This window comes from Talpa occidentalis, unplaced genomic scaffold (genome assembly GCF_014898055.3).
Source record: "Talpa occidentalis isolate TD23 unplaced genomic scaffold, MPIMG_talOcc4v2.1 talOcc4.10, whole genome shotgun sequence".
Lineage (NCBI taxonomy): Eukaryota > Metazoa > Chordata > Mammalia > Eulipotyphla > Talpidae > Talpa > Talpa occidentalis.
In genome coordinates, this window is record NW_023600993.1 from 104908886 (window position 1) to 104935521 (window position 26636).

Here is a 26636-nt window from a genome sequence, read left to right on the forward strand (position 1 = left end):
AATGTGAAGAGAAAAAAGAATAACCCATAAGGGGACACCAGTCAGACTGTCAGCAGACTTTTCAGCAGAAACATTACAAGCACAAAGGGACAAGAAAGAGATATTTAAAATATTTAACGAAAAAAATGTCCTGCCCAGAATCCTCTATCCAGCAAGATAAAGAAGAGCCCATTATATACTAACCTCAGTAAAACCCTCAAGCAAAAAATAATGGAAATAACACATAAGACAACTGAACTGAAACTAAAAGCATAATTGAAAGCCCTAAAAAAAAAAAAGACAAAACTGTAAACATGAAATAGAAATAAGCATTTATATCTCAATAATCACTTTAAATGCAATGGCCTAAACTAGTCAGTCAAAGGGTAAAGAGTGGCTGAATGGATTTCAAAACAAAGTTCGACCTTCTGCCATTCATCAGAAACTCACCTTACTAACAAAGACCAATACAGACAAAGAGTTAAAGGCTGTAAGACAGTTATACAAGCACATGGCAACCACAAAATATCAGGAACAGCTAGACTTATATCTGATCAAATACTTACAATTATGAAAAGTAGTAAGTAAGAGATAATGAACAACACTTTTCTGATTAAGGGTCTGTTACAACGAGAAGAATTAACATTCATAAATACATACGTACCAAATGATGGAATACTGACATACCCCAGCAGTTGGTAACAGAGCTGCAGATATGTTGATAACAACACAGTAATATTCGGGAAGCTTACTAACCTACTTACAGTAAAGGACAGCTCAACAAAACAAGGATAAATAAGGGAACGGCAGCTTTAAGTGAGGAGCTAGATTAATAGGCCTAAAAGGCATCTACAGAACATTCTGCACAAAACCACTACATGATTTTTTTTTTTCAAGTGCACATAGAATATTTTCAAGAATAGATCATATTTTGGGACACAAGTCAACTGTCAATAAAACCACAAAGATCAAAATTATACCTAGTACCATCTCTGACTGCAACACCATAAAAAGGAAAAACTATGACTACATGGAGATTAAACAACATGTTGCTTAACAGCAATTGAATAAAAGAGGACTATTAAAGCAAAAATTGAAAAAAAAAACCTTGTGATGAACAGAAATGATAGATGTTACCAGGATCTCTGGGATGCAGCAAAAGTGGCACTAAGGGAGAAGATAACTGCAATACAGACCAATATTAAAAAGCAAGAAAAATCTCAAACAACCTAATATCGCCTCTAAAGCAAGTCAAAGAGGAGGAACGAAAAAGACCCAAAGTTAGCACAAGGAAGGAAATACTTGAAATAAGGATGGAAAGAAATGAAATAGAGCCCAAAAAGACTACACAAAAAAAAGAAAAAAGAAAAAGAAATTAACACTTGGTTCTTTGAGAAGGAAACTCTCTAGCTAGGCTAACAAAAAAAGGAGAAATCATTACTAAACAGAGTCACAAATGAAAGAGGCGCAGTCACTACAGACAGCAGAGAAACACAGAAGACCCTTGGGGGACTGTGGACCACTGCATGCCGATACACTTGGTAACCTTGAAGAAAGGTATAAAATTCTAAATCTACCAAGACCAACCTAGGAAGAAAAACAGGAACTGAACAAACTGGTAATGAACATGGAAATCAAAATCTTTCGGAAAAGCAAAGGTCCAGGACAAGCTGCTTTACAAAAGAATTCTATCAGACATTAAAAGATGAACTAATGCCCCCCCCCCCGCTAAATAGTTTTTAACCACACAACTAGGAAGGATGGTCCCCGACACCTTGTATGATGCCAACATTACCTTAAAATCCAAACCGCAAGAAAAAAATAAGTAGCACCACATCCCTGACACACATCGACACGAAAGTTTTCCACAGAACACTAGCAAGTAACAGTCAACAGGATCATACGCCACGATCAAGCGGCATTTAGCCAAGGGGTGCAAGGATGGCTCAATACGCACAAATCAGTCACTGTCATACACTGTGTCAGCAAAGAGGAAAGACAGAACCCAAACGACAATATTGACAGGTACAGGGAAAGTATGTGGTAAGATCCAGCACCCACTAGTGATAAAGACGCCGAACAGGAGGGGAGGAAGAGGCCCCTCCTCGATGTGGAAGAGAGCGCACGCCAGAGGCTAACAGCCAGCCGGCCCTGAGGCCAAAGGCCGGAAGCTTCCCCAGGATCCAGCGCAGGCCGAGGACGGCGCTGTCGCCCCTTCTGCGGGCCATGGAGGTTTTGGCCAGAGCGCTCAGACAGACGCAGGAGACAAAGGGACTCCAGGTCAGAAAGGGGAAGCACAGCGATAGCCATTGCAGACGACGGCGCTATATTTAGAAAACCCCGAAGATGACACCGAAAAAAAACAGCGGAAGCAAAAAAGTGTTTTTAAAGCAAAGCAAAGTGGCAGGTCCAAAGTCAACTATCAAAATCTGTTGCATTTTTATATACAAACAAGAAGCAAAAAGAAGCAATAAATCCATGTGTAATTGCTTCAAAAACAATTAATCCCTCCAACTGGCCCGACGGAGCAGGCCCAAGAGCCCGCGCGGAGCAGCGGCCGTGACCGCCGGCCCTAGCGCGAGCGATGGCAGGAGCGTCCCGGCGGTGCGGCCCAGAGGACACAGACCTCTAACGCCATCCCCAGCAAGCACCAGCAATAGTTTTCAAAGAACTTAAAGAAAAATTTTGAAATTTATACGGAGCCAATAGAGGTTGACTAGAGAAAGCAAATCTGAGAAAAAGGGAGAGAGGCGCAGGCCTCAGATTTCACTCAAAGGACAGAGCCGAAAACAATATGATACTGGCACAAAGGCAGATACATGGATCAATGGAACAGAATCGAAAGCCCAGAAATAAAACCCATCACCCAGCAGCACCTACCGCATGACAAAGCAGCGGGCCACAGGCGAGCGGGTCTCGCTGCCGGGAAGGGCGGCCGGTCCCGCGCAAGCGCCAGCCTGGACCACGCTCTACACAAAAACAAAATCCAAGTGGGGTCAAGATTTAGTCTGTAAGTTATAAAGCTCTAAGTCCACGGCTTGAAATAGAATACACAGAAGGAAACAGCGGCTATATATCCCCTGACCTCAGCGATAAAGATGTTTTCGGAGACTTGACCCCTTTGGCACGGGAAATAAAAACAAAAATAAATTGCGAGTGGCCCACGTGAAGCGCTCTCACGGCGAAAGGCAAGTAAAAAGCGCTCGAGCAGACGGGAGAGCACACCCACCCCCTGCGCTGACACAGCCGACACCGGGAGGGGGGGGGGGCACGCCCAAGACATTTAAAAATGCAACTGAACCACAGAACCGCCCGGTTAATAAATGGGCAGCAGGTAAGACCCACAGTTCACTGTGGACACCCAGAAGGCAGAGTGGCCGCGGTCCTACGTGGCCCTCCTCAGGCCCCGAGGGCAGGCAGCCTTGGGGGCGTGAACTGGGGCCACTGTGAAGGAAAATGATCCGGATTTACCTTAAAAAACCAAAGACGTGGGCCTCCCACGTGGCACAAGGGTAAGCACAGCACTGTGAAGCTACGGGCACAGCCCGAGTTCAATCCCCAGCCAGGGAGTGACCCGCAGGGCGCGGCAGACCTCTCCTGACTCCTGCTGCTCCCCTCAGCAGTGGATTTCGTCAGTCTGCGTGTTCAGCTCCCCACTCTGTCTCGGGGGGATCCTCTCACCCCCGCCTCTGCAGGACCCAGCAGTTCCACCCTCAGGTGTCCACCCAAGGAACGCAACCCAGGTGCAAGAGGAGAGTCAGGACCGAGGGGCCGAGGGACGGTGCGGCCAGGACAGCGGCGCTTCCCAGCGCGGGACATGAGCTGCAGGTCCCAGAAACCAGCTGCCGCTTCCCATCGCCAGCAGCACTGAAGCGAAGGGGGGAGCAGGATAAAAGGGGGGCAGACCCAACCATTCACCCTCCCCCTCAAAAAAATAGAGGGAAAAAGAAAGAGCAACAGGTAGGTAGCGTGGGGAATCTTTATGTGTAACGCCGCCGCGACGTGTGTGTGCGGTGGGCAGAGGGGGGCCCAGCTCTGGGCGCCTCCCACCCTCTCACTCAGACCCCCAGGAACCATCAAGAAGCCGCCCTGTGCCTCAGCAGCCCTGTTCAGGCCCCGAAGTGTCCATCTTTCAATGCCTCGCCCGCCCGGCCAGGCCTGCTCTCTGGGATCACCCGGTGGGTCGGGGTGGGGGGCACGGGCGTGAGAGCACAGCAAGGAGTAACAGGGTGGGACCCCGGCTTGGTGTGGGGTGGAGGGGGTAGCCAGCTTCCCCCACCGCAGCAGCAAAGGGGAAGGTGGGGGGCGGGTGCGCCAATGCAAAGAAATACGCGTCTGCCTGCTGGAGCCACACACGTTTATTAGGCGCCGACAGTGTAGCCCGTGGGGACAGGCCCGAGAGGTGATAACCGCCGGAGAGCGCTGGCCCTCACCCTGGGAAGTCACAGTCTCGAGGAGGGTGGGTTGCAGCTTCGTCACCCACCAAAGGGATGGGGGGGGCTCCGGGGGGGGCCCAGTGGGAAGCCACTCTCCAGAAAGACCCCCAGGGGGGAGGGCAGGCCCAGGGGCCAGCCGCAGAGGCTAGAGGGTGGGGACACCGGGGTTGTCGCAGCCACAGGCTTCTCGCCGAGGTCCTGCTGCCGCTTTGGTCTGCGCCACGGGCAGGATGGAGGGGCTCTGTGAGCTGTCTGTGAGCTGAGGCCTGACTCGGGGGCTGCAGGACGGAGAAGCCCTGCCTGTTGCGGCCCTTGGGCACCATGGGCCTCTGGACGGGCCACAGGCTGGTTCTGGGGGCAGCAGGCTGATGGGCACCCGATTCTTCATGCCCAGAGTGAGAAGCTGCTCGGGGCGGGGCCTCAGGCCAGGACGGGCAGCGGGGGGCGGACGGGCACCTTGCCCTCAGCTCCCTCGCTGGACAGCAGCACACTGTGTGGGCTCGTGGGCGCTCCCTCAGCAGTCTTGTTGTGACAGATGGCCTGGAGGTGCCGCCATCTCCTGGCGCGGCCGCGTGGACAGGTACAGTAAATCCTCTGGCCTGGGCGGGCGCCTGGGGCGCCATCATGAATTAATCAGGCCGCCTTAAAGGAGCCCAGGGTGGAATCCAGTGTCCTGAGAAGCCACCTGCCGGGCCTTCGTTCAAAGCTGGACGTGACTCGACCCTGGTGGGCGCGGACAGGCCAGAGGAAGCCAGGTGGAGCCGGGCGTGAGGCACGCTCTCCCACGGAGAAGAGGCCGAAGCACCAGGAACTTCCAGTCAAGAAAATGACAGTAGCGAGGCCGTGGCGGGCTCCCGGGACACCCGGCCGGAGGCTCTGCGGACACCAGAGCGCAGACAGGCTGAGGGAGGAAGAGAGAGGAAAGTGAGGGGACGTGCGAACAGGATAAACGTGCGGCGTGCACACTCGCGCACACACACTCTACCCCAAGGTCACACGCAGGTGATGTCTTAACTGCAGCGGCCACAGCAGCAGTTCGTGTGTTTACGGACAACCGTCGGCTGACTCAAGAGGGAAGTCGTCACGGTTTTGAAAATGTGGCCCCTTCCTTTCTTGCCCGGGGAGATCGAGCTGTTCACAAAATGGGCTTGGAGCCCAATCCCCAAGGCCTCCCTGGATGAGACAAATCACCGGCCCAGCGTGGGCCTTGAGGGGGGCCTCAGCTGGCGAGGACAGGGCGCGCGAGGGCCTGCTGCCCGCGCCCTCCCTGAGCGCCTCCCGCCGTCTGGGGAGCAGGCCCAGGGACTGCGGCAGAGCAGGGCGGCTGAGCTGGGGTGAGCCGTCGTCGCTGCACCCCGCTGGCACAGGTCGGGGGCGGCCCATGCAGGTGGCACCACTGTCCTATCTGGGGCGCGGGGTGGCCGTCGCCCACCCCCGGTTCTCTGGGGCAAGGGCCCCGGGCACCAGCAGCATGACCGCTGCAGCTGCGCCATCTAGTGGTGAGGAGGTGGGGCCCCGGACACGGGTCCCCAGAGGAGCGAGGTGGGGGTGCCCCTGCAGAGACCTGGGACACTCCAGGAGACCTGCCCATCCAGCCGGCTGGCATCTGTCCTCCCAGGGATGGGCAGGTGGCGGCACACCCACCCTCACACGCTCGCCTTCCGCGCTGTCCAAAAACAAAACCCAGAAAATCCAGGTCAGGTCAGAGGATCCATTTTCTTCCCAAGGGGACCCAGCCAACCCCCTAACGCCGCCTTGCCCAGAGGCCCTACGTGCTCCAGCCTGGACCCCAAAAGTCTGAGGGTACCAGGGACCCTTCTCTATACTGCCGAGGAAGAGGCCTCAGAGGGAGCGCCTCCCAAAGCCCAGGGCACTGCAGGAAGCAGACCCGCCATCCCCAGCGACCCTGGCTCAGAGCCCGCTGGGCGGTGGCCTGCACCCCTCTAAGCAGCCAGCGCTGCTCGCTCCCATAGCCCTGAGAGGGGCCACCTGCTCCCCACTGAGGCACCCCCCGGCCGCACCTGGACCCGTCAGTCTCCCTTCTGCTCCCCCGCCTCCAACACCCCCACTTTGGTGGGAGCAGGCGATCTGGAGGGGGTGGTGCTCCCCAGGCCCCTGACCTGCTGCCCAGAGGCTCCGGCTCAGCCACCCTGAGCCCTCCTCTCCCAAGCGCCACAGAGGGCAGTGGCCTGGACCATGAGCCCAGAGCTCAACCCAGCCTGAGTTTAATCCCAGCTCCCCATGGGCAGCTGTGCAAGCTCGGACAAGTTATCTGGCCGCTCTGTGCCTCAGTTTCCCCAAAGGCCGCCATTAAGAGCCAATGAATTCAGGTGGCCCTGACATCTGGGGTGTGGCAGGCACATGAGGTGTGGAGGAAGCGAGAGGAAGCAGGCGAGGGGGCGGCGGCTTCCGTGACCAGCCTGAGCCGGGCAGGCTGTGGTGACCACCCTCCCTGAGCTCCCAGGAGGCCGGCGGGGAGGCCTCTCACTCTTCCAAGAAGGAGGCCCCTCCTGGGCCCCATAGGTGGCCCTGAGGTACAGCCTCAGCCCCCATGGCCATGGCCTCTCCCAGGGCCCTAGACAGTCAGGAGAGAGTATAGGCCCCCAGGACAAGGCGGGTTCCGCATAGGAATAGGAATTAACTCCAGGGCTGCCTGCAGCCAGCCCAGAGCCCCAGGAAAAGCCCCCACCCGCCTCCCCCTCCCCTCTCCTCCTTCCCTGTGCTCAGGCTCCAAGCCCAGGTGTTTGGGGCCTGCCCTGACCTCGGCCCTTGCTAAGCTCCATCCAGTGTGGCTGAGGGGCCCAGGGCCCAGAGCTGCACAGATGTTGGTGTTGCCATAGTAACGCCCTAACCGGTGGCGTTGTTTTCAGGTTACTAAGGGGCCACCTGGAGGAGCCCAGGGAGGCGCTGGTAGACGCCTGGGCTCCCCGCCACACACACACCTCCCGGTGCCTAGACCAGGCCGCTGGGTACTCTCTACGAGCCCAGGCCTCCAGACCAGTCATGGCCAAGTCCCACTGGGTGGCTAACTCTGATGACCCTCACGCCTTGGAGTAATAATAGCTCCACTTCGGCTCAGCGAGAGCAAGTGCAGATGCCTGCAGAGGCCAGGCCGACGCAGGGTGAATGACAGGCCAGGTGGCAGCAGGCGCCACGGCGGGCCTGTGGTTGGCCGACAGGGGGCAGCCGCCGCTCACCTTTGCCGCCTGAGGACAGGCCAGGGGCATGCCTGGGCGGCCAGAGGCTCCCAGAGAAGTGATGTCTCCAAGCCCTCGGACTGAGTCTCCTAATATGGAAACATGGCGGCAACAATATGCTTGACTTTAAAAGGACACTGTGTGTGGCAGACGCAGACCCAGCTCTGGGTGGGGTTGGGGGGGCTGGTTTCCACCCCTGCTCCACAATGGCGGCTGTCCACAAGGTCCCCACACGCGTGATGAGAGCCGTGCCCACTGAGCAGCAGGCACGGCTCGTCAGGCTTGACCCTGCCTGCGTCACGGCCCATTGCCCCGGGGCGCAGGGAAGCCATGGTGGGTGGTGGGCACTGAGGGTGGGGCTCGGATGCACTTTGACACCAAAACCAGGGGGCCTGATCCCCTGATTCGACCCTGCTCTGAGGACCGCCCCACTCCAGGCCTGTGGGCATCTCCTCGCTGTCCGCCAGCCCCTGCCCCTCTGGCCCACCCGCTGACACCTGCGCTTACTCAAATGACCCCCTCGACTGGACTGTCCTTCCCCCCACCCCCGTCACAGACGCTCCCCGCTTTCCTGCCCATATCTAGTCATGGAGGGGCCCTCTGAACCCCCACCCTCTGTCGGGATGCCAGCTGAATTTCCATTTGGCCTGTGACATTTAAAAATATCTGTCCGGCCCTGGCATATAGAATCCAACACCTGCTTGAATACCTCTGCCTCACTTGGCCCCTCGGGCCTGTGCTTCCAGAAAGTGCGTAAGCTGACCCAGAACACTGGGCCTCCCGGCCGTCCCCTGCTCTTAATTTGGCTCCCCGTCAAAGCCGAAGGCTGCAGCAGAGCCGCTCCTGACCCTACTAGGAGAAGGCGGGCGGGAGCGGGGCCTGGCGCGGAGGGGCCGTGGGGCCGGCGGGGAGCACATGCCGGCGGCGTGCGCAGCTGTCCTGCCCGCTCCCTGGCGCCCGACCCCGTGGCCCCTCGGGCCTGCTATTAATACAGCGCCAACAGGCGGCAGCTGGCGCAGCAGAAGCTGCCCACACGGACGGCGACAACTGGCCACCCCAATTTGGGCGCTCATGTTCCAAACATTCCTCTCAAGGGGCCTGGGGCCATGCACCCGCCCGCACGGACAGCGCGTCCGCTCCCTTCAGGGCCTGGGGCGACTCTGTCCCCACTGGGGCTGCCAAGGCAGGGCCAAGAAGCGGGTGGTGGTGTGAGGAGACCCCGGGGGCTCACAGGAGCCCAGGACCCTCACCCCAGGCCAACCTCGTGGGAAGGGAAGGGAACGCGAGGTCAGTGGCCCACGCGCAGTCTGCGGGGAGAGGGCAGCGCCCAGCCCCAGAAGAATGCCAGAGAGTGGGGGGCCACGGGGACACTGGGATTTGCTTGAAGACTCCCAAGAGCAGGGGGGCGGCCAGGGGACAAGAATGGCAGCTGCGCGGGGGCCCTGGGCCTCCTCACCTCAGTGTGCTTGGAGACTCCCATGACAACAAGTTTAAAAATACACACGCGGAAAGAAGAGTCGGCAAGTATGTGCTGATGGCCCAGGCTATGCTCGAACTCTCCCCCAATTCTTGATTTGTACAAAATAGGAGGCGGGCAAAGCCCCGGGGGCGCCCATCAGCACAGCACGGCCACGCGTGCCGCTGGCCCTCAGAGACATCTGAGCTCGTTCTTTTAAAAACTGACTATTTAAAAATACTCCAGTGAACCCCTGTGACCCTCCAGGCCCCAGAAGAAGGAACACAGCCGGTAACATCATCTCCTGGAAGCTGCGCCCCCTCTCTGCCCGCAGCGACCAGAGCCGCCGCCCGCCCTGCGCCCTGGGCCTCGCCTGCTCCTGACCGTGAGGAACAGGACTTGCCCACACGTCTGAGCCCGCGTGTTCAGGCAGAGGCTCTTCCCTGGCGCTTTCTGGCACCCGATCAAGAACAGAGAGCCCCAGGGGAGAGAAGACCCCAGCCCCTCAAAGGGCCCAGAGTGAGGGTCTCTCATCAAAAGGGGCCCTGAGGCGCACCGGGGAGATGGCGTGGGGAGCAGCGGCCGAGGCCAAGGGCAGGGCCCCGTCTCCCTGGGAGCCAGCGAGGGTCACGGTACAGACGGGCCAGCGCGACTGCATCTGCCGATTTATTATTAGAAGGCAAATGTCATGGAAAGAAAATATGCCCAAGTAATTCAGTCCTGTTGAAGCTCAAAGGCTCAAGTTGGCTGGAATCAGCCTCCGCCCTACAATCCTCAGCTAAAAGTTGCTCTCAACACCAGGCTCAAATCCCCGTGTCCTCTCTGCCGGGACATGTCTGTCGTCGGCGAGCCAAGAATGTGCCGCCCGGCACGGCAGGTGCACCCGTGCCACCTCCCGAGGGGTCGGCCGCACGCAGGGAAGGATCCCGGGGGACGCGGCGGCGCCGTCCGATTTTAGCCAGAAGCCGACGGCTGCTGGTACCACAGTCCTCCTAAACCCAGCCCGTTACATAAAGAAAGCGGCTGCCGGAACCGGCCGAGCCCAGTTATCGGGGCGCAAGGCAGAAATGGGCGACGTTGAGCTCGCTATTTCTCAGGGGCTGTCCATTTTCTCTAATGTCTAGGGCACTCTGGAGCTGTTTCCAGCACGTTCTTTCTGAAAATGGCCAGTCACCCGCTGGACCCGGCCTTCTCTCCTCAGTCCGTTCTAGCTCTCGAGGGCGGCCAGCGCGGGAGTGGGGGGGCCCGGGCCCGGCGCTCGGGAGAGGCCAGGGAAGTTCTCCGTTTCTTTCCCCGGAGTTCGCGCTTCTCTGCTTGTTTTCAAGGTGACTTCGGAAAGTAACAAGACAAGCAAACCCCACGCAGGCACCCCCCGACTTAGCGCGTGTTCTCACCCCACACGTGCTTAAAGCTAGTCGGACACGGGAAATTACTCAGTGAGAAAAATAATACATTCATGTGAACTGTTTCACTTACTTCACTCCAGCATCCCAGCAAGCGTTATTAATAGCATGGCCGCTAGCATGGCGGAGGCCGGGTGTCCTCCTGCACCCCCTCCTCGGGATGGCTGGCTCATCTGTGCCAGCAGCCAGCGGGTGCGCCGGGGGATGGGCCCTGATTTCAAAGCTCAGCGCATTCCCTGCATTGCGGCCGCTCCCAATTTAAACGCCTGGCTCTGGCGCAGGGAGGCCTCCCGTGGCCGGCGCCCAGGATGGGGGCCCTGGGCGCCGGGGCTCGCAGTGGCCCAGTGGCAGCGGCCTCAAGGACACTGTCCCTGAAAGCCCTCAGCCACCCTCGTGAAGCACTGGGCGGAAGCGGCCCCCTCGGCCTCTCCTGACTCCCCAGACACCCCTTTGCGGCAAATCCCCAACATGCATTTCACTCAAGTTCAACGTTTTTCCTTGATGGATTAAAGAATGAGGAGGCCACAGCCACGGCCCCACAGGAAAAAGGCCTGCGCCCTAGCCCCAGCTCGGGGAGGGGGGGGGTCTGGGCTCGCTGGCAGTTTCCCAGCCAGTGGGACTGGGGGAGCAGGTGGGAAGCAGGGGACACACTGGTGGCCTTGTTGTGGGGACAGCTGAGCCGAGCTCCATGCCGACCCGACCTAGCCAGGCCACTGCCCAAACCCTGGAGCGAGCCCCGTGGCCATGGACTCAGGGACAGGGCCCCAGTGGGAGCAGGCAAAGTGGCCGTCCTCTGTTCTGGCCACAAAGGTGGGGTGACGACCAGGGGAGGGCAGGTAAGAGAGCCTCTGAGCCTTGCTGTCTGTGAAGAGGCTGCAGGTGGCACTTGGGGTCTCAGGCACCTCCTGTGCGGGCCGAGGGGCTGGAGACCTCGTGGGCTGGAGGCCTCCCCCATGGCGCTGTGAACGCCACGGCCAGGCCCCACGTCCCACGTGTGATCAGACATCACGTTTCTCAAAGGAGCAGCGGGGAGCGCGGTGGCGGCGCCCAGGTTCCACAGCGACATCCCCACGGCCCCGAGGCCTTGCCGCTCTCGCACCGCCTCCCCAGCCTGAGGACTGGCTCACAGTGAAAACGGTGCTCTCGGAGCTGGCCGGCTTTTTGAACAACCAGCAGAAAAGGAGAGTGTCACCGAATTCTCTCAGCGGCCCCTGGCCAAGTCCTTCCCGGCTGCGGCGGGGGCCCGGCCAAGCGCGACTATTCAGGGCATGGTGCGCTTCTATTTCGAGCTTCCCACCGCTCCGGCCAGCTCTTGCTTTGCTCTTTCTTTCACAAGGAGCCGGCGGAATGTCAGCTCTAAAGCGATGAGGACAAGAACGTGAAGCTGTGAACTGCCCGTTGGGGCGCTGACAAAAAATAGACCCGATACAGAGAGCCGACAGCTGAGCCCGGGCTCGCGGCCCGCCCCGGCGGCTCCTCGCGGGTGGGTCAAAAAGGGACCCAACTGGGACTAGGGAACTCATGAGCGCCCCCCACCCCCAGCGTCCATTTCCTCAGTGGCACCACGAGTGGATAAGCTTGACCCCCGGGATGACCCCCATGACGGGGGCTGGAAAGGGGTCCTCTCTGGGACCCCCGTCCACAGGGTTTGTCTCCCTCCACCAGCTCAAGACTCTGACATCTCTGCCCAGCGGAGGCCTCTGCCAGGGGGCCTCAAGGCCAGGACGTGACCGTGTCCTCCCGGCCCCACCCGCCTTGTCAGAGCGCGCAGGCTCCGCAGCACCCCCCGGCCCTACCCACTCTCCTCCCGCACAGCCGAGGCTGCTCGCCACCCTCACCCACTCACCCCCAGGGCCGGGCTGCGCCCACCACGCTCGTCAGCCTCTAGCCGACACCGCCAGCTCTTCACCACCGCCACGCTCACGTGTCTCAAGAACCAGCGCGGCTCCTTCGGCCCAGATCCCACCACTGGCTGCCCCCAGGGTCCGCCCTGCCTGTGGGGATGGCCCCCAGCCCCTTCGCCCTTCCCGCCGGGGGCCTGTGGACACGCGAGGCCTGCTCTCGGCGCCCTGCCCTGCCGTGCCGTGCCAGCTCACCCTCCACTCACAGCTCAAGTGTGCAGGGACTGTACCCCGCGCCATGCTCATGTTGGGGCACCTTCCTCTGCTGAACATGCTTAAAAAAAGATTTTTTTTGAGATTGATTTATTTATGCACACAAGAACTGGGGTACAGGCCAGAGGTGTGGGGGGTGAGAGGATTCACCAGAGACAGAGTGGGGAGCAGAACAGGCAGACTGACTGAAACACACTGCTGAGGGGAGCAGCGGGGAGACAGGAGAGGTCTGCTGCGCCGTGTGGGTAGCTCCCTGGACGGTGATTGAACTTGTGCTGCAGAGGCTGCAGACAGCTTCACAGGTTGCATCTTAACCCCTTGCACCACCAGGGAGACCCCAGATTTCTTTTCTAGTGTCCTTAGCTAGTGTTGTAACAACCCCCTTCCTTAATGTGATGACGTGTTATTTCCAGATCCACCCCACCCCGAATGCACTAAATGGAGAAATGTCTGATTCACCTCACCCTCCCATTCCCGGGCCCCCCGAGTGTATGGCCCCTAGCAGGGACTCCGTGCACTTCTGCAGCTCAAACTATGGCTGCTGGGACCTTCTATCAAGAAGCCATTAAGAGAGAACTGGAAATGCACACAGACAAGCCCCTCTCCGTGTTCTGTTAGGCTCTTGCTGCCTAGCTGGGGTGTTCCCAACCTCACCACCTCCCTGCCTCCTGATCTTCACCACCATCACCGTGACCACCACCGCCACAGCCACCTCCACGGGGCAGGGCTGAGGCTCACTGCCTTTTGAAAAGCCAAGCCAAATACAAACAAACAAATGCCCTCACGTCCTCTTTAGCACCAAGGCACACTCCCGGTGAATGTGACAGGCTGATCTCTCCCCTCGGGGCCTGCAGCCGCCTCCAGCCTGCGGGGCGAGCCAGCTCCTCTGCAGATGAGGCAAAAGCCACTCTGAAGCCCGGTCAGGGCTGGTGGTAAAGGAAATGGTGGGGTGACCGGGGGAGTCGGGCAGAGGCTGCGGCCATGGGCCAGGGCCACTGCCGATGGTGGGGCGGCCCTCTACCACGCAAGTGCCTCCCTCAGCCCCCAGGGGAGGGGCGTGCGGCTGAGTCTAGCCCCCCTCGCCTCTGTGCGCGCAGTGGCACATCAGCTGGCCACAGAGCAAGCCCGTCGAGCTAAAGTGTAAGGCGGGGCTGGGCACGCAGACTGCACCTGGCCCGACGTCCACAGCGAGCGGCCAGCGTCCACCGAGGACGGCCGGCAAGCCAGGCGCTGGGGCTAGTGGGGGAGGGCAGTGTGGGCCTGGGCCCCAGCCACGCGGAGTCCCCGCGAGTCCCCGGGCACTTCCTGCTGGGAGCCCCGCGGCTCCTCGCGGCGAGGGGGCGGGAAGGGCAGAGGGGCTCGGGCGGCGGCGGCAGGTGCGTGGGAAGGCGGGCAGCGCGTGATGCGGGCTTCACGAGGCAGAGGGAAAGGAGAGGCCGTTCCGGAGACAGCTCCGAGCAGCCCGGTGCGCAGGCATATGGCCCGTTTCCGCTCCCGTCTCCCCTGAAAAGGGCACAAATAGAGCATTGTAATCCCAACAATGGCCTGGACGGAATCCAGCCATGTCAAAAAGATGATTATTTCCCCCATTGTTTGCTTTTAGGTCTGGATGGCCATCCCCCCCCCCATGACAAAACCAGGAGCCGGGGTTCTCGCCACGTCTCCTGTAAGAGCAGCGCCCGGAGGCGCGGAATCACGGCCAGCGGCGTCTGGAGAAGCCAAACGAGCCTGCGCTGCGCCGGCCTCTCCGGGGCGCCGAGGGCCCAGGCCAGCTTCCCAGGGGGTCTGAGCCTTTCTGGCTGATTGCCGCAGTAAGGGGTGGGGAGCACTTCAAGCTCCCGCATTCATCTCTACCCAAAGGAAAGCCTGAAAAGCTCTCCATCTCCAGAAATAGTCCTTTCCACTGATTGTCCAAAAAATATGTTCTAGAGAGATTCTGCCCCCTCGCCTGGCGGAACCGCGTCCATCTTTCATCTAGTGTCTCTTCCTGGAAAACGTGGTGGTGTCACTGGGGTCCACGACAGCCGCCCTGGCAGGCCCTGGAGGGCTCGGGGCCTCACCTGTCCCCCAAAAGCCACCAGCACAGGGCTGGGCACCAGGTGGGCACCCAGGAACATGTGGAAAGCAACTCTTATGGGCTTTGAAAACAGCCAAGGCAAACCCCCAAGTCCGAGTGGGTGGGAACCCGCCTGTGTGAGAAGCTGTGCTCTGCCCGCGGCAGCTAGCACCCCGGAGCACCCCAGCGCAGGGCTCGCCAGCGAGCAGGCGCCGGCACTCCGCTGTTGGGATGTGGGCATTTTGGGCTGGCACGGTGCTGGTGGCATCCCACCTCCCCACGAGCCCGGGAGCCATCTCTGTCACCGCAGTGACTCGTGGCGCAGTCGCTAAATAGGCTGTTTCAATTTTAATTTCCAAGACAGCTCCAGGCAGGGAGAAGACTGTAATTAATAGACAGACTTGACCCATTTCTTTGCCTCAACAAGCGGGGTGTGGAGCAAGGCGCCTGGCAGCCCTGCCCTGGCCGGGATGCCTGCACACAGGCCCGGGGACACCTGTTCCCTCGTGTCCGACAACTGCCACCCAGACGTTCCTTCCCGGCACTGCACCACTTGCACTTCAGATGCGTTTCAAACAGGGGCAGGGAGAGTGGGGGGCACGCCCAGCACAGCGCGTCCACGGCACCAGGCCCTGGGCTGCCAAGGACTCTGGGGGCGTCACGTGCTACCTCTCCGGCCCCAGAGTTCAGTGGAAGACATGTCCACAGAGGGGTCATCTGTCCTCTGATTCAACATCGCCCCCCACCCCAGCCCCTTCCACCTCGCAAGAGTCCCCCCACCCCCAGGACTCTTCCCCCCACAGCCAGGCTGTAATGGGCACCCAGAGCTTCCAGTTTCACCCTCGGGAGACACAGAAAACACGTCTTCACGCCTCCTTCACAGGATGATCCTTTAAGGGGCTGACGACAATATTCTTCACGATTCCTCCAAAGCAGAACCTGTCGCGTGACGTGTGGCCCGTCCCCAGGTCGGGGCCCGCACCCGCAGGTGATCTATGGCTGCGCTTTATTCACCGGCAGACAGACAGAGCCCCTTGCTCCTCAGCCTGGTAGCAACCGAGGTCGTTCATCACCCGCTTGCTCCTTTTTGAAATTCACTCTGCAGCAATCACTTTTTAAAATCATGCACATAATGCATTTTAAAGAGCATTTTCTGCACAGATCCATTTGCTCGGCCTCCGCTCTGAGCAAGAGATGGAACTTCAGCGTGCCCCTCCCGCAGCCTGTAGAAAGCACCCCGAAATGTATTTGTGACGAGACATGGCCGAGGCTGTTAAATGCAGTGTTTTCTTCAATGTTTGTTTGCTGATTAAAATGCATCTTGCAAAGAAAGTGTATTACTAATGCAGAATCCAGTCCAAAAATACGTATTATGTAATGCACATTTTTTAATAATGCAGGCAATCTCGGTGCGTCTGTGCCCGTGGACCAGCTCTGGGCTGCCACCTCCATCACAGGCACAAGCACTCCTGAGGAATGAAATGCTCTCTTATGGATGCTCAGGAATCACAGCCCGCCCTGTTGCGGAGGGCGACATTAGTCTCCACCGAAGGGGCATGCCACGGCCCTGGCCTCTGCCCCAACGTGCCCTGAAAGCCACCTGGAAGACATTTTCACGGGCCACACGCTGCCACGGGCTGTGCGGACTGACAGAAACAAGGCAGGTGGGTCCATGTGAGCAGAACCCTTAGGATCCCCTGCCCCTTGGTGGGGGCTGAGATCAGGGTTTGAGACCTACAGCTCCAAGGGCCCCACCCAGCGCCCCCAAGAGGACCCACGGGATGGCTGGGGCCGCGCAGCTCCAGTGGTGCAGTCAGGCCTTTCTGGTTTCTGCGGCACAGGCGGGAGGCACACGTGTCCTCAGGGACGGGCCAAGTCAGTGTTTCCACGCTAGAAACTAACTCCAAGTACACCAGACTCAGGACAGACACAGCCAAGCCAAGCAGCTAGGTCAGGAACATTCCAGAACATCCAAACTAAGAGGTAGAAAACCTCAACACACCCAAAGCAGTTGCTAGACTCTCACTGAGTTCCAGGCGCTGAGCGAGAGCCCCGGGCTGGAGGGCCCCCACGCACCACCAGGGAGGGAAAGCAGGGGCACAGGGGGTCTTCCAGTGCTGCTGTGTTGACAAAGACAAAGAACACCCCAGCCTGGATGTGTCCCGAGTGAAGCGGCCTGTCCCACTCGCAGGGGCTCGGGCTCGGGCTCGCGCCCCACACTGCCCGGGGCAGGAGGGGACCCATGGGAGGAAGCAGCCCGGCCACACAGGACGGAGCACGCCCGAAAGCCCCCCCCGCCCCCCCAGGAGGGCTCCAGGGGACCCCTCCAGGAGGACACAGCCAGCGGCGCTTTGGGGGCAGAGAGATCCCCTTCCCCCGACGGGCTGGGCGGTGGGGCGCGGTGCAGTGCGGGGCATCTGGACCCGAGCCGGAGAGACCCGAGGGCTCGGGCTGTCGGTGCCTGGTCGGGGTGGACTGACCCCAAGAGTCCCTTCCCCAAGGCAGGACCCCCCCTTCCCCGCCAGACTCGACCTTCCGCACCTGGCGCAGAGCTGGGCGGCCCGAGCGCCTCGGCAGTGGAATAAATGAAATGTGCTGAAAATCTCTCCACAAACCAGCTCGGGCGCCCAGGGATCTCGCCGGCTGGCCGCCCTGAGGCGCCCCCCAGAGGCAGCGTCTCCCCGGCGGCGCCCACTGGCCCCCGCCGGGGCTCAGCTGGACCTGGAGGGGCGGCGGTGGGTCTTTCCCCCCACCCCGCGGCGGGCCCTGGAGATCAGCCCGCGCGGGGGGCTGCGGGGGGCTGCGGTCAGCGGCCGCGGGCACAGGCGCCACGAAGGTGGTTTTGTGATTAACGCGCCCCGGGGTGACCATCCCCAAACTACCAGGCCCTGGTAAATGTCCGGCGGGGTCACCGGCCCTCGGGCTCAGACCCCGTGTCCGTGGGCATCGCACCCCGCCTGCCCTCAGCCATCTGCGCGCCAGCCCCGGGCCGGCCCGGCCGCTCGGAACCAGCCGGCGTCCGAGGGCAGAGCCCGCACCGGCTCCGGCCCGCCGGCCCCCGCCCTGCGCTTCGCCAAATCCTTGCAAACAAGGTTCCCTCCTGCCACCTGCCGGCCCACTCGGGCCTGCGCCCGGCCCGCACCCGCGCGCGGCCCGCCCCCGCCCCCCCGCCCCCCGCCCCCCGCGCGCACGCCCCCCGCGCGCACGCCCCGCAGAAGTCTGGGCGCGCAACTTTGCAGAAGCGCCGCCGGGCGGGCTCCTCAGTCTCCTCTGCCCTCTCCCCGGCGAGAGGACCGCGGAGGCACCTCTCCCGGGTCTTGGGCTGCAGCCTGAGACTTCGAGGGGCGCCCCGAGGAGACAGACGCTCCTCTCCGTCTCCCTCGGAGGCAGCCGAGCCGGAGCTCGGGAAGTTGGGCGCGCGGCGGAGCCGCTCTCCGCAGAGCCAGGGGCGAGCCCCAGGAGCATGGATCGCAGGTCCCGGGCTCAGCAGTGGCGCCGAGCTCGCCACAACTACAACGACCTGTGCCCGCCCATCGGCCGCCGCGCGGCCACCGCGCTCCTCTGGCTGTCCTGCTCCATCGCGCTGCTCCGCGCGCTCGCCACCTCCAGCGCCCGCGCCCAGCAGCGCGCCCAGCAGCGCCGGGGCTTCCTCAACGCCCACCACCGCGCCGGCGCCCAGGCGGCCCCCGAGCCCCCCGAGTCCCCCGAGCCCGACCGCGAGCTGGAGCACGGGCACGAGCCGGCCGCCCGCGCGCCGCCCCTGCCCGGCTGCCTCGACTACGAGGACGAGTTCGGCTACGAGACGGAGACCGAGTCCGAGTCCGAGTCCGAGATCGAGTCCGAGACCGAGACCGAGACCGCCCCCACCACCGAGCCCGAGACCGAGCCCGAGGACGAGCGCGGCCCCGCGGCGCCCCCGCGCCCCAGCTTCGGCCAGTCCCTCAGCGAGCGCCTGCACGCGCTGAGGCTGCGGAGCCCCGACGCCTCCCCGCGCCGCGCGCAGCCCCGCAGCCCCGCCGAGGGGGAGGAGCCCCGGCCCGAGGACAGGGACCCGCGGGACCCCGAAGAGGCAGCGCGCCCCAAGGCGGAGAAGCAGCAGCAGCAGCAGCAGCGCCGCTGCAGGCCCAGGAAGCCCACCCGCCGCGACCCGTCCCCGGAGTCCCCCAAGAGGGGACCCATCCCCATCCGTCGTCACTAATGGCCGACGACGGCTTCCAGGTTCTCCTTGTTTTCTTTGGACCAGGTAGGCTGGCGCGCGAGCCCCGCGGCCGGGGTCGGTGCGGGCGCGGGCGCGGGTCCCGGGCGCGGGTGCGGGGCGGCGGGAGGAAGGAGGGCTCGGAACGCCGGGAAGGGCGCCCCAAATCTTCCCAGGGTTCCGGGGACACTCAGGGGGCCGAAGGTGTGCTGGACGGCGGTGCGCTCCGCGCGCCCGCTGGAGGCGACCCGAGGCCCGCGCTGGTGTCGGGGCGGCGCGACGGCCTCCGGAGGCGCCCCCGGATTGGGACCCGCGCTCCCCAGCTGCCCGGGTAAGTCACTTGTTTCACGCACTTTTCTTCCTTCCCAGAGAGGGAGTCTCAGGCCTTGGCGGGCGCCGACAGCGGCGCGCTCGCCAACTTTCACGGGGCAGAGCGGCCGCGCCGCAGGACACTGGCGAGGCGCGGAGAGGAACCCGACTGGGATTGGGCGAGACCTCGGCGGCCGCCGGCTCCGGGAGAGGCGCGCGCGCAGCACTTAAACCGCTCCGAGCCCGGAGCCCAGGTCCCTGGCGCGGCCAAGGTGGAGCCGCGGGATCTGGCGCCCGGGCCCCGAGCCTGTGCGCCGCGCCGGGCCGCCGCCGCCCGCCTCCCCGCGCCCGCCTCCCGCGCCCGCCGGCCGGCCGGCAGATCGCCGCACAGAGCGCGCGCACCTGCCCGCGCGCCTCGGCGCCGACCTCTCCGGCAAGCCAGCCGTTCCTCACGAGCCCTCCACGCTCGCAGGGCGTTCAGAGGAGGTACGCGAGTCTCGGGGGGTGCCCCTGTGGGCTACCGGGGAGGTGGCGCGTGCTTGGTCACGTCGGGGCATCGCCAACCTTTTGGCGAAGCCGGTTTGCCGGCGGCGCGGGGTGCAGCTTGGCGGGAGAGGTCCCGCGCCGCTCGCGCAAGGTCTGGCGGGCGGAGGAGAGGGGCGAAGAGGTCCGCGAGGTGCTCGCGCGCGCCAAGGTAAAGAGGACCCGGGAACAGGCTAGAGACGGGGTCGCGTCTATCACAAGGGCACCCTAAAATGCGTCTCCAAAGGGCACGGCACCGGCGCGGCTGGGGAAAAGAGCTGGACCCGACGCGAGTCCTTGGGCGATCGGTCGCGAGGGGGCAGGGGCTGGCGGCGCCAGCAGCCTCGGGAGGGGAGGCCGGGCGCGCACCGGCCATGTCAGCTCGGCGGTGGCGAAGTTTGGAATCTACCCTGGAGGCGAAACCGCGGGTGTCGCTGCCCAAAAACAGCGCGGTCGGTACTGCTGGGTAAAGTGTGCCCTTCGCGCCCAGCCCGGGGCAAAAAGGCTGAGAAGTGAAATGTGGTCACAAAACCTCACCCGATGTGGAAGCGGCTCTGTCCGCGTGCACGCGTCTGTGTTTCGCGCAGGTTCAAGCTATTTCGCTGAGAATGTTTTGCGGGAAAAGTGAAGCGTTTTGAGGCTGAAACGGAAACACAGGTCGGGTCTTAGAGCGCTAAGGGAAGGAGGAAGGACCCCCTTGGAAAGGGCTTCCTCCCCGCTTCCCAGGGAGAGGGGCGCAGCACCCCAGAACTTAGTTATGCGCAGCTGCCAGCTGACCAAGCACAGCTGGGTGCCTGCTCGCCTGCCCCCCCCCCAAGTGCTGGGGAGGTCCCCAGGGCCCGCGACGGCTCCAAAGCCGGTGCTTGCCTTGGGGAGCACAAGCCCCAGCCCAAGTGTCCGCTCCCCCAAACGGTGGCCTGCCCCTCTATGGCCCGCGCCTCGTGTTTTTCTTTGGTGGCATCTTGGCAACCTGAGTTTACTAAGTGAGCCGTCTCCAGGGAAGAGGCAGAGAAGCCAGGTTTTTGGTTGGCTTTTGAGGTGCTTTTCAGTGCCAGAGCGACCCTCAAGGATGGGCAAGCCTGGGGGACTGACTTTCCTCAGATCTGGGGTTTTCACTAGAGAAACTAGCAGGCTGCCTTGTTTCAGGATGAATATGTAAGAGAAGAAAAAGAACCCAAAAGCCCTTGTCCTCAGTGCCCCGCCGCCCCCAGCCACCACCCCGGAGGCGGCTGGCTCCTGGGGGGGTGGGGAGGATCCGGGAACAAAGAGTTAGCCATCTTCCCGACCCGCACACAAACTACCTGATTAGGAAAACCTGCCCCCTCCACTCAGCACCCCACCCCCTGCCCCTCCCCCACCTGCGCGAGGGTAGATGGACCATTAAGGACCATAGAAAACAACTGAGGAGGGAATCGCCAGCCCCCAGGCTCGTCCAGCCCCACCAGAGGGGGGGGGGGTTGCCTCAGAGAAGCTTCAAGCCCTTTCTACCTGAGGCTCTGGCTTCTGGCAAGTTCTCCAAGCATCCCAAGGCGCTGGCCGCCCCACTGGCCCTTTGTTCCCCTGCTGCTCTGAGGCTAGTTAGCATCTGAATGGGTCCACTTGCCCATCCTAGGTGGGGTGAGGAAATGCTCCCTCAAAAGCAGATTTACAGCCAGTTGGCACAGAGGTGACTTGTCAGCCAGCTACAGCAGTCACATGCAGAGGAGGAAGACGAAGCTGGTTAAATGTGTCGGTGTGCACCAGAATTGAGGACTTTTCCCTTTCCCGTGTTACTCGGTTGCTTACTGGAAATCGGCTTTTTCTTGGACAAAGCTGCTCTTCTAAGTGAACTTTTTGAGCTGGAAAAGGATGCGGCAGAGTGCAGCTGCCGTGTGGTGTCCCCTGGCCTGGGTGGCTTAAAGTTTGGCAAACAGGACTTTTAATCGCCGTTTATCACAATGCAAGCACTGGGGGCTTTAAGGTTTTTTGAATGCACTAGAAGCTCCTCTCCCCCAGTTGAGGCTTTAGCCCTCATTTAGCAGCTGCAATAGGTTTAACAAAGAAAGCAGAAGCCAGTGCTTGTTAAGAATGAGGGCTTTTAAAAAAAATAATAATAACCTGCCTGGATTTTGCTTCATTTATCCGCATTATCACGGCTCTTCATGCAGAAGGAAACTATTGAGAGGAAACTGAGCGGGAACCACGGTGTTGGGGCAAGTCTGTCTCTTAGCAAAGGTGACCTATAGCAAAAAACAAATCACTAAAATCAAATCAAGCTTCAGAGGTGGGTGATGTCATTCACAAGCCAGAAAAAGTGCAGCCCTGCTGTTAAAAAAAATGGCCCAGCAAAGGGATGAGACGCTCAAATTACATCTTTAACCCCCATGTTCCAGCAGGAGGGGTGGGGTCCCCCGGCCCACTCTGGGGCTTCTATATCAGGGGCTGTTTCCTAAATCTGGAGGCTCGGAGATAGGCAGAATGCAGAGAGAGGGTCTCTGGGGGCCCTGCCTTGCCCGGCGGCCTGGGGCCAGACCTGACACCGGAAGCTCTCTGCCTCAGTTTCTTCACAAGGAACGCGGAGTCCCTGATAGAGGGCACTGAGGACTGTCAGGCGCTAGAGCCACCCATCAGTGACTTTAACCCTGGTGGAGCCAAAAATGTGGTCAGCAGTTAATCAAATAAAAAACACCAGTTGTGAAGAAATCTGTTTTGTGCTTATCTTATTTGAGATGTGGTCAAATCTGTTCTGAATCGGAGGGAAAAAGGGTTTAGAGAGGCGAATTCGAGAAGGAAAAGCTCCACTGCCCAAGAGCAGGCACCGGTGCGCTGACCCGGGCCTGTGTCGAGTCCCCCCCACCTCTCTGCTCCTGGGGTCTGAAAACAAGCTTTGGGGGGGGGGGTGGCAGCAGCCTCACGCTGAGGCCCACAGCCAGTGACGCAGCAGCACTGGGGGGCAGACTGACAGCCTGCCGGTGGCCCCCCAAGGCTGGGCTTATTATCAGCACAAGTCGAGGTGACTCAGGCCCAGGTGTCGGCACAGGCCAGCTTCCTCATTATCGCTCCCCCCTGGGAGCTCTGTCAGACCACTTTTACTTAATTGCTCCTCTCCCACGAAATTTTCGTAGCACAGCTATAGCTCCAGACAGCGCAGGTGTATCTCTATACGCGTCTTTCCCTGCAGGGCGGGGCCTTGAAACAGTCGAGATTTTTCTGTACTCCCCCCAAACTGATTTTGCCTCCACTGTAGAACGCATGGGGTAAGCGAGGCAAAAGTTAAACGGGCTGGGGGAGGGCGGGGGTCTGACAAATTATTTAACCTAGCAGTTTTGTCTTTAACTTTTCCTTTATCTATTTCGAGGATAGAGAGAAGGTGAATTTTACCAATGGTTTTCCCAGTTTTAAAATCTCCCTTTTGTGTTTGCCCCTGGCCCGGCCCTTCCCCAGGACAGAGAAGGCCGTGTGCAGCCCTGGCCTCGGCTCGCCCCAGGCGGGTGTGCGGCGCAGGGCAGGCGGCCACCTGTTGCGGGGCTTACTGAGGGCGAGCGGGTGGCCGGGGCAGGGCTGTCAGGCAGGCCAGAGGAAGATCTGACTGAACGGAGGGCGAGTGGTGGCCGCAATGTGGGGGAACATTTGAGGAAGAAAGGAAAAGCACATTTTGGGGACCACAGAAAAAGACAAAGACGTAGGAGGCGAGAACAGCAGCAAGAATAGGGGCAGGATTAGGTGACAGAAGTCACTGCCCGAGTGTCCCGGCCGTGAAGAATAATTTGAAGAGAAAAGGAGTGACTTGGGGAGAGAGAGGTTCGGGGACACTCCAAGGCAGACTTTAAATCCCCGAGAGCTGAAGGGCGAGGACGCGCGGCGGGGGCCGGCGGGGGCCGGCGTGGGCATTGGGAGGAGCACCTGGGAGGCCCAGAGGTGGCGGAGGGCCGCCAGCAGGGTCCAGTGGGCCGCCCAAGGGCGCTGACCTGCTCCGCCCTTGCAGGCCAGGCGCGCCCCTCCCACAGCAGTGCGGCTGCCGGTCCCCACGGCTGCAACCAAGCCAAAGACTGGAACTAGAGAGCTTTTGGAATTCAAATCCTGAGCCCGGGGCTTCAGTGCAGGCGGAGGCCCCGCCTCTCCCACTTGGGGGCGAGGGGCACAGCCGCCGCAGCAGGCACGTTTCTCCTCCCCCAGGCCAGAGCTGGTCTGAGTGCCTGGCTTATGTTGCTGTCTCAATTAGATGTCATTAGGAAAATTCGCTCTGGGTAATTGAGGTTGTGTGAGAAGGTGAAATATACCATTTCCCTTAAATTCAAATTATGTGGCCCAGAAGCCCCCAGGGCTCCTGGAATTTCCACCATGAATTACCGAAATTTTATACAGAACTTCCACTAAAGCCAAATTATCTTCCAGGATTTTCTCTTGCCCTCGACAGCCCACTCTGCCCCTGCAGACCCCTCCCCATGGCGCTGCTCATCTCTCCTAGAGTAGGCACACGGCCCCCCAAAAGCCTGCTGCGTCGGCAGCCCCACCCAGGCCCCCACACCAGCATGGGCTGTCAGAGGGGGCAGTGCACCCACCAAATACTCGGGGCAGGCCCGCGGGGGGCCTGGTCCCAGGAGGGCCTGGGTGGCTCTGGGAAGAGCGCGCGTTTGACCAGCGTGCTCCCACCCCGCCATCCACCTGAGGCTTCTCCTTCCTTGACATTTGCCTGAGACAGTCTAGTCACGCAGACCCTCTGCAGAGGCTGCTGCTGCCTCCACCGGCCAAGGCTGGCAGAGGAGACGCCGGAAGGTAAAGGCTGGAGCAGCGTCTCGGCAGTAATTAATTGAACGGCTCCAAAACCCCTAGCTGTTGAGTGGCACCGACCGAGCACTGCTTCGGGGGCGCGCGCGGAGCGGGTACCTGAAGCCTCCTCTTGTGTTTTCTCCTTTCTGCCTTTCCGTACAACTGGTTAAATCATTTTCCTCGTTTGAAAGAAACCCACTACCAACCATGACAGGAGGGGCTGCGCGAAGGCGCCTCTGCCCCCCACCCCGCCCCAGGCAGGGGACATGCTGCCAGAGAGGGCCCGGCCTCTGCTCCCATCCCTCTGTGCACCCCCCCCACCCCTGGGCCCCTCCTCTGCTCTTTCTTGGATACCGGGTGGACTAAGAAAAAGCTGACGGGCGGCTACTTGGCACCTGGCCAGACTGGTGCTTTAGCAACAGGTGGGCACACGTAGTTGGGAGCATCCTAAGGGGTGCAGGGGTACGGCCCTGGCATGGCGGGAGCCACGCAGGGCAGTGTGGGAGAGGCACGTTCCCTGTCTGAGGCCAGGGTGTCAGAAGGGTCAACAGGGAAGAAAAGCCTTCCCTCCTCGTGGGGTTACTTGTTTACAAAAGAACAGCTGCCTACTGCCTGTGACTAGGGTCCCGTGGTCTGGGGGCGCTGCCCTCCTGAGGAATGCAGGTGCTGAGCCACAGTGCGCTGCCCACCCCTCAGCTCTCCAGGGCAGGGAAGCCACCCCCCTAGAGCAGGCACCATCTCCAAGAGACCTTCATTTGTACTTAACAGTCACCCCTTTCCTGGGCTGCTGGACCAGCCCCCTCGAGGCCTTCCCCGGGTGGGCCCACTCCCCGGGAGCAGGCCTGTCCCCCCAGCTCTGCCTTCTTTGAGCCCCCAGCCAGCCTCTGGTTGCCTCTTCCTAAGCTGCACAAGCCCTGACTGACTTCCCGCCCCCACTTCTGCACGCCACCAACACGTCCTCTTTCTCTGCGAGAAATCAACTAGAGCGGGCACCTGTGCTCAAGCCTCTTTGCTCCTCCGAATTATAATGGCAGGCCCTAAAAACCGCACCCCCAGTGTGGGGAGGCCTGCACCGGGCAGGCTCCCATCACCGGTCACCTCCAACCAGGCCAAGGCCACGCTCCGTCCTGAGCCAGCGCAATCACCAGCGCTGGGCCCTTCCCCCAGCCCCAAGGGCCCCCGACGACCCACAGGCCAATCACCCCCAGCTCTGGCCATACCTGCTTTCTCTGCCCATCCATGTTAGTTGGCTCTTCAGACCGCCGGCCGTGCTTCTAGGTCCTTTCTCCTTTTCTGCTGGTCTGTGATGGGGCTTCCATTTTGAGACCCCACTCATCCAAGGGATTGGGGGCTTTCAGGTTCTAGTGACCAGTCACTATAGGGAAAAAAACACCAAAGTGGACCAGAAGAACATGGCAGCTAAAGGCTGGCACTTCTTCCTGGTCCTAATTTACCTTTGAAAGAAGGGGACCCTTCCTGAGGCTCAGGGTGCATGCTCAGCCTCAACACTGGTTCCAACCAGCGCTAGTTGGCTTCCGCGAGGACATCTGGCAAAGCCTAGAGGCAATTTTGGTTGCTGCAATAAGGGGGTACTACTGGCATCTAGTGGGTAGAGGCCAGGGATACTGCCAAGCACCCTGCAGTGCACAGGTGTGACCACACACACTCACCTGCACAGGTGTCCCGGTGCTGGGGCCGGAGACCCCACCTTCGGGAGCGCCCCCCAGGGTGCTCCCACCGGGCCTGGTCAGCCCCTTGGCTCTCTTGCCTCCTCTTCTCCACTGCACTGGCCCAGCTGTCCACGATTCTGTCAGCCACGGGGGCTTCCTCTCAAGTGACCTCGTGTTCTCAGAAGGGCGACCGTCACTTCACCTTCGAGGGCTTTACATCTTTCTGAACTTCAGACCCCTTCTCTGAGGTAGCCAGCCGGGAAACCTCCAGGGGGCCCATCTTCCCTCACCCTGCCATGCCCAAACCAAACTGGCTCCCCCAGAGCCGCCCCACCCGGGAGCTGGCACCTCCAGCCTCAGTGTCCCTCCAGCTCGGGAGCCCCCGGAGGGTCCTCTGGGACCCTCTCCCGCCTTCCCGCGCCTCCTCATCAGCACGGCCCCCCACGGGCTCCCCCTTCCTCACACGGGGCTCACATCCTCACTTGCGGGACCAAAAGCAGAAAAGACCAACACCTCCGTTTCCTACCCGGAGAGCCCCGGAACCGTCCTC

General features: G+C 60.9%; 1 protein-coding gene and 1 long non-coding RNA gene across 4 annotated transcripts; one reads left to right on the plus strand and one right to left on the minus strand.

Moving 5' to 3' along the window:
- Positions 1-4327: 4327 nt before the first annotated feature.
- Positions 4328-26636, minus strand: LOC119236981 (uncharacterized). 3 transcript variants are annotated; one of them, XR_005123161.2, is made up of 6 exons: positions 26087-26636; positions 25871-25973; positions 25637-25791; positions 21765-21886; positions 20205-20307; positions 4328-5316 (listed from the first exon to the last, which is right to left on the minus strand). It is a non-coding gene; the product is annotated as an uncharacterized LOC119236981 (long non-coding RNA). The 3 variants fall into 3 exon arrangements; XR_005123162.2 differs by lacking the exon at positions 25871-25973; XR_008553082.1 differs by lacking the exons at positions 21765-21886; positions 25871-25973.
- On the plus strand, positions 17875-18878 carry LOC119236970 (neuroendocrine secretory protein 55-like). Its single transcript, XM_037500905.1, has one exon. It carries the CDS (start codon positions 18105-18107, stop codon positions 18837-18839), a length of 735 nt encoding a protein of 244 aa, XP_037356802.1. The 5' UTR covers positions 17875-18104; the 3' UTR covers positions 18840-18878.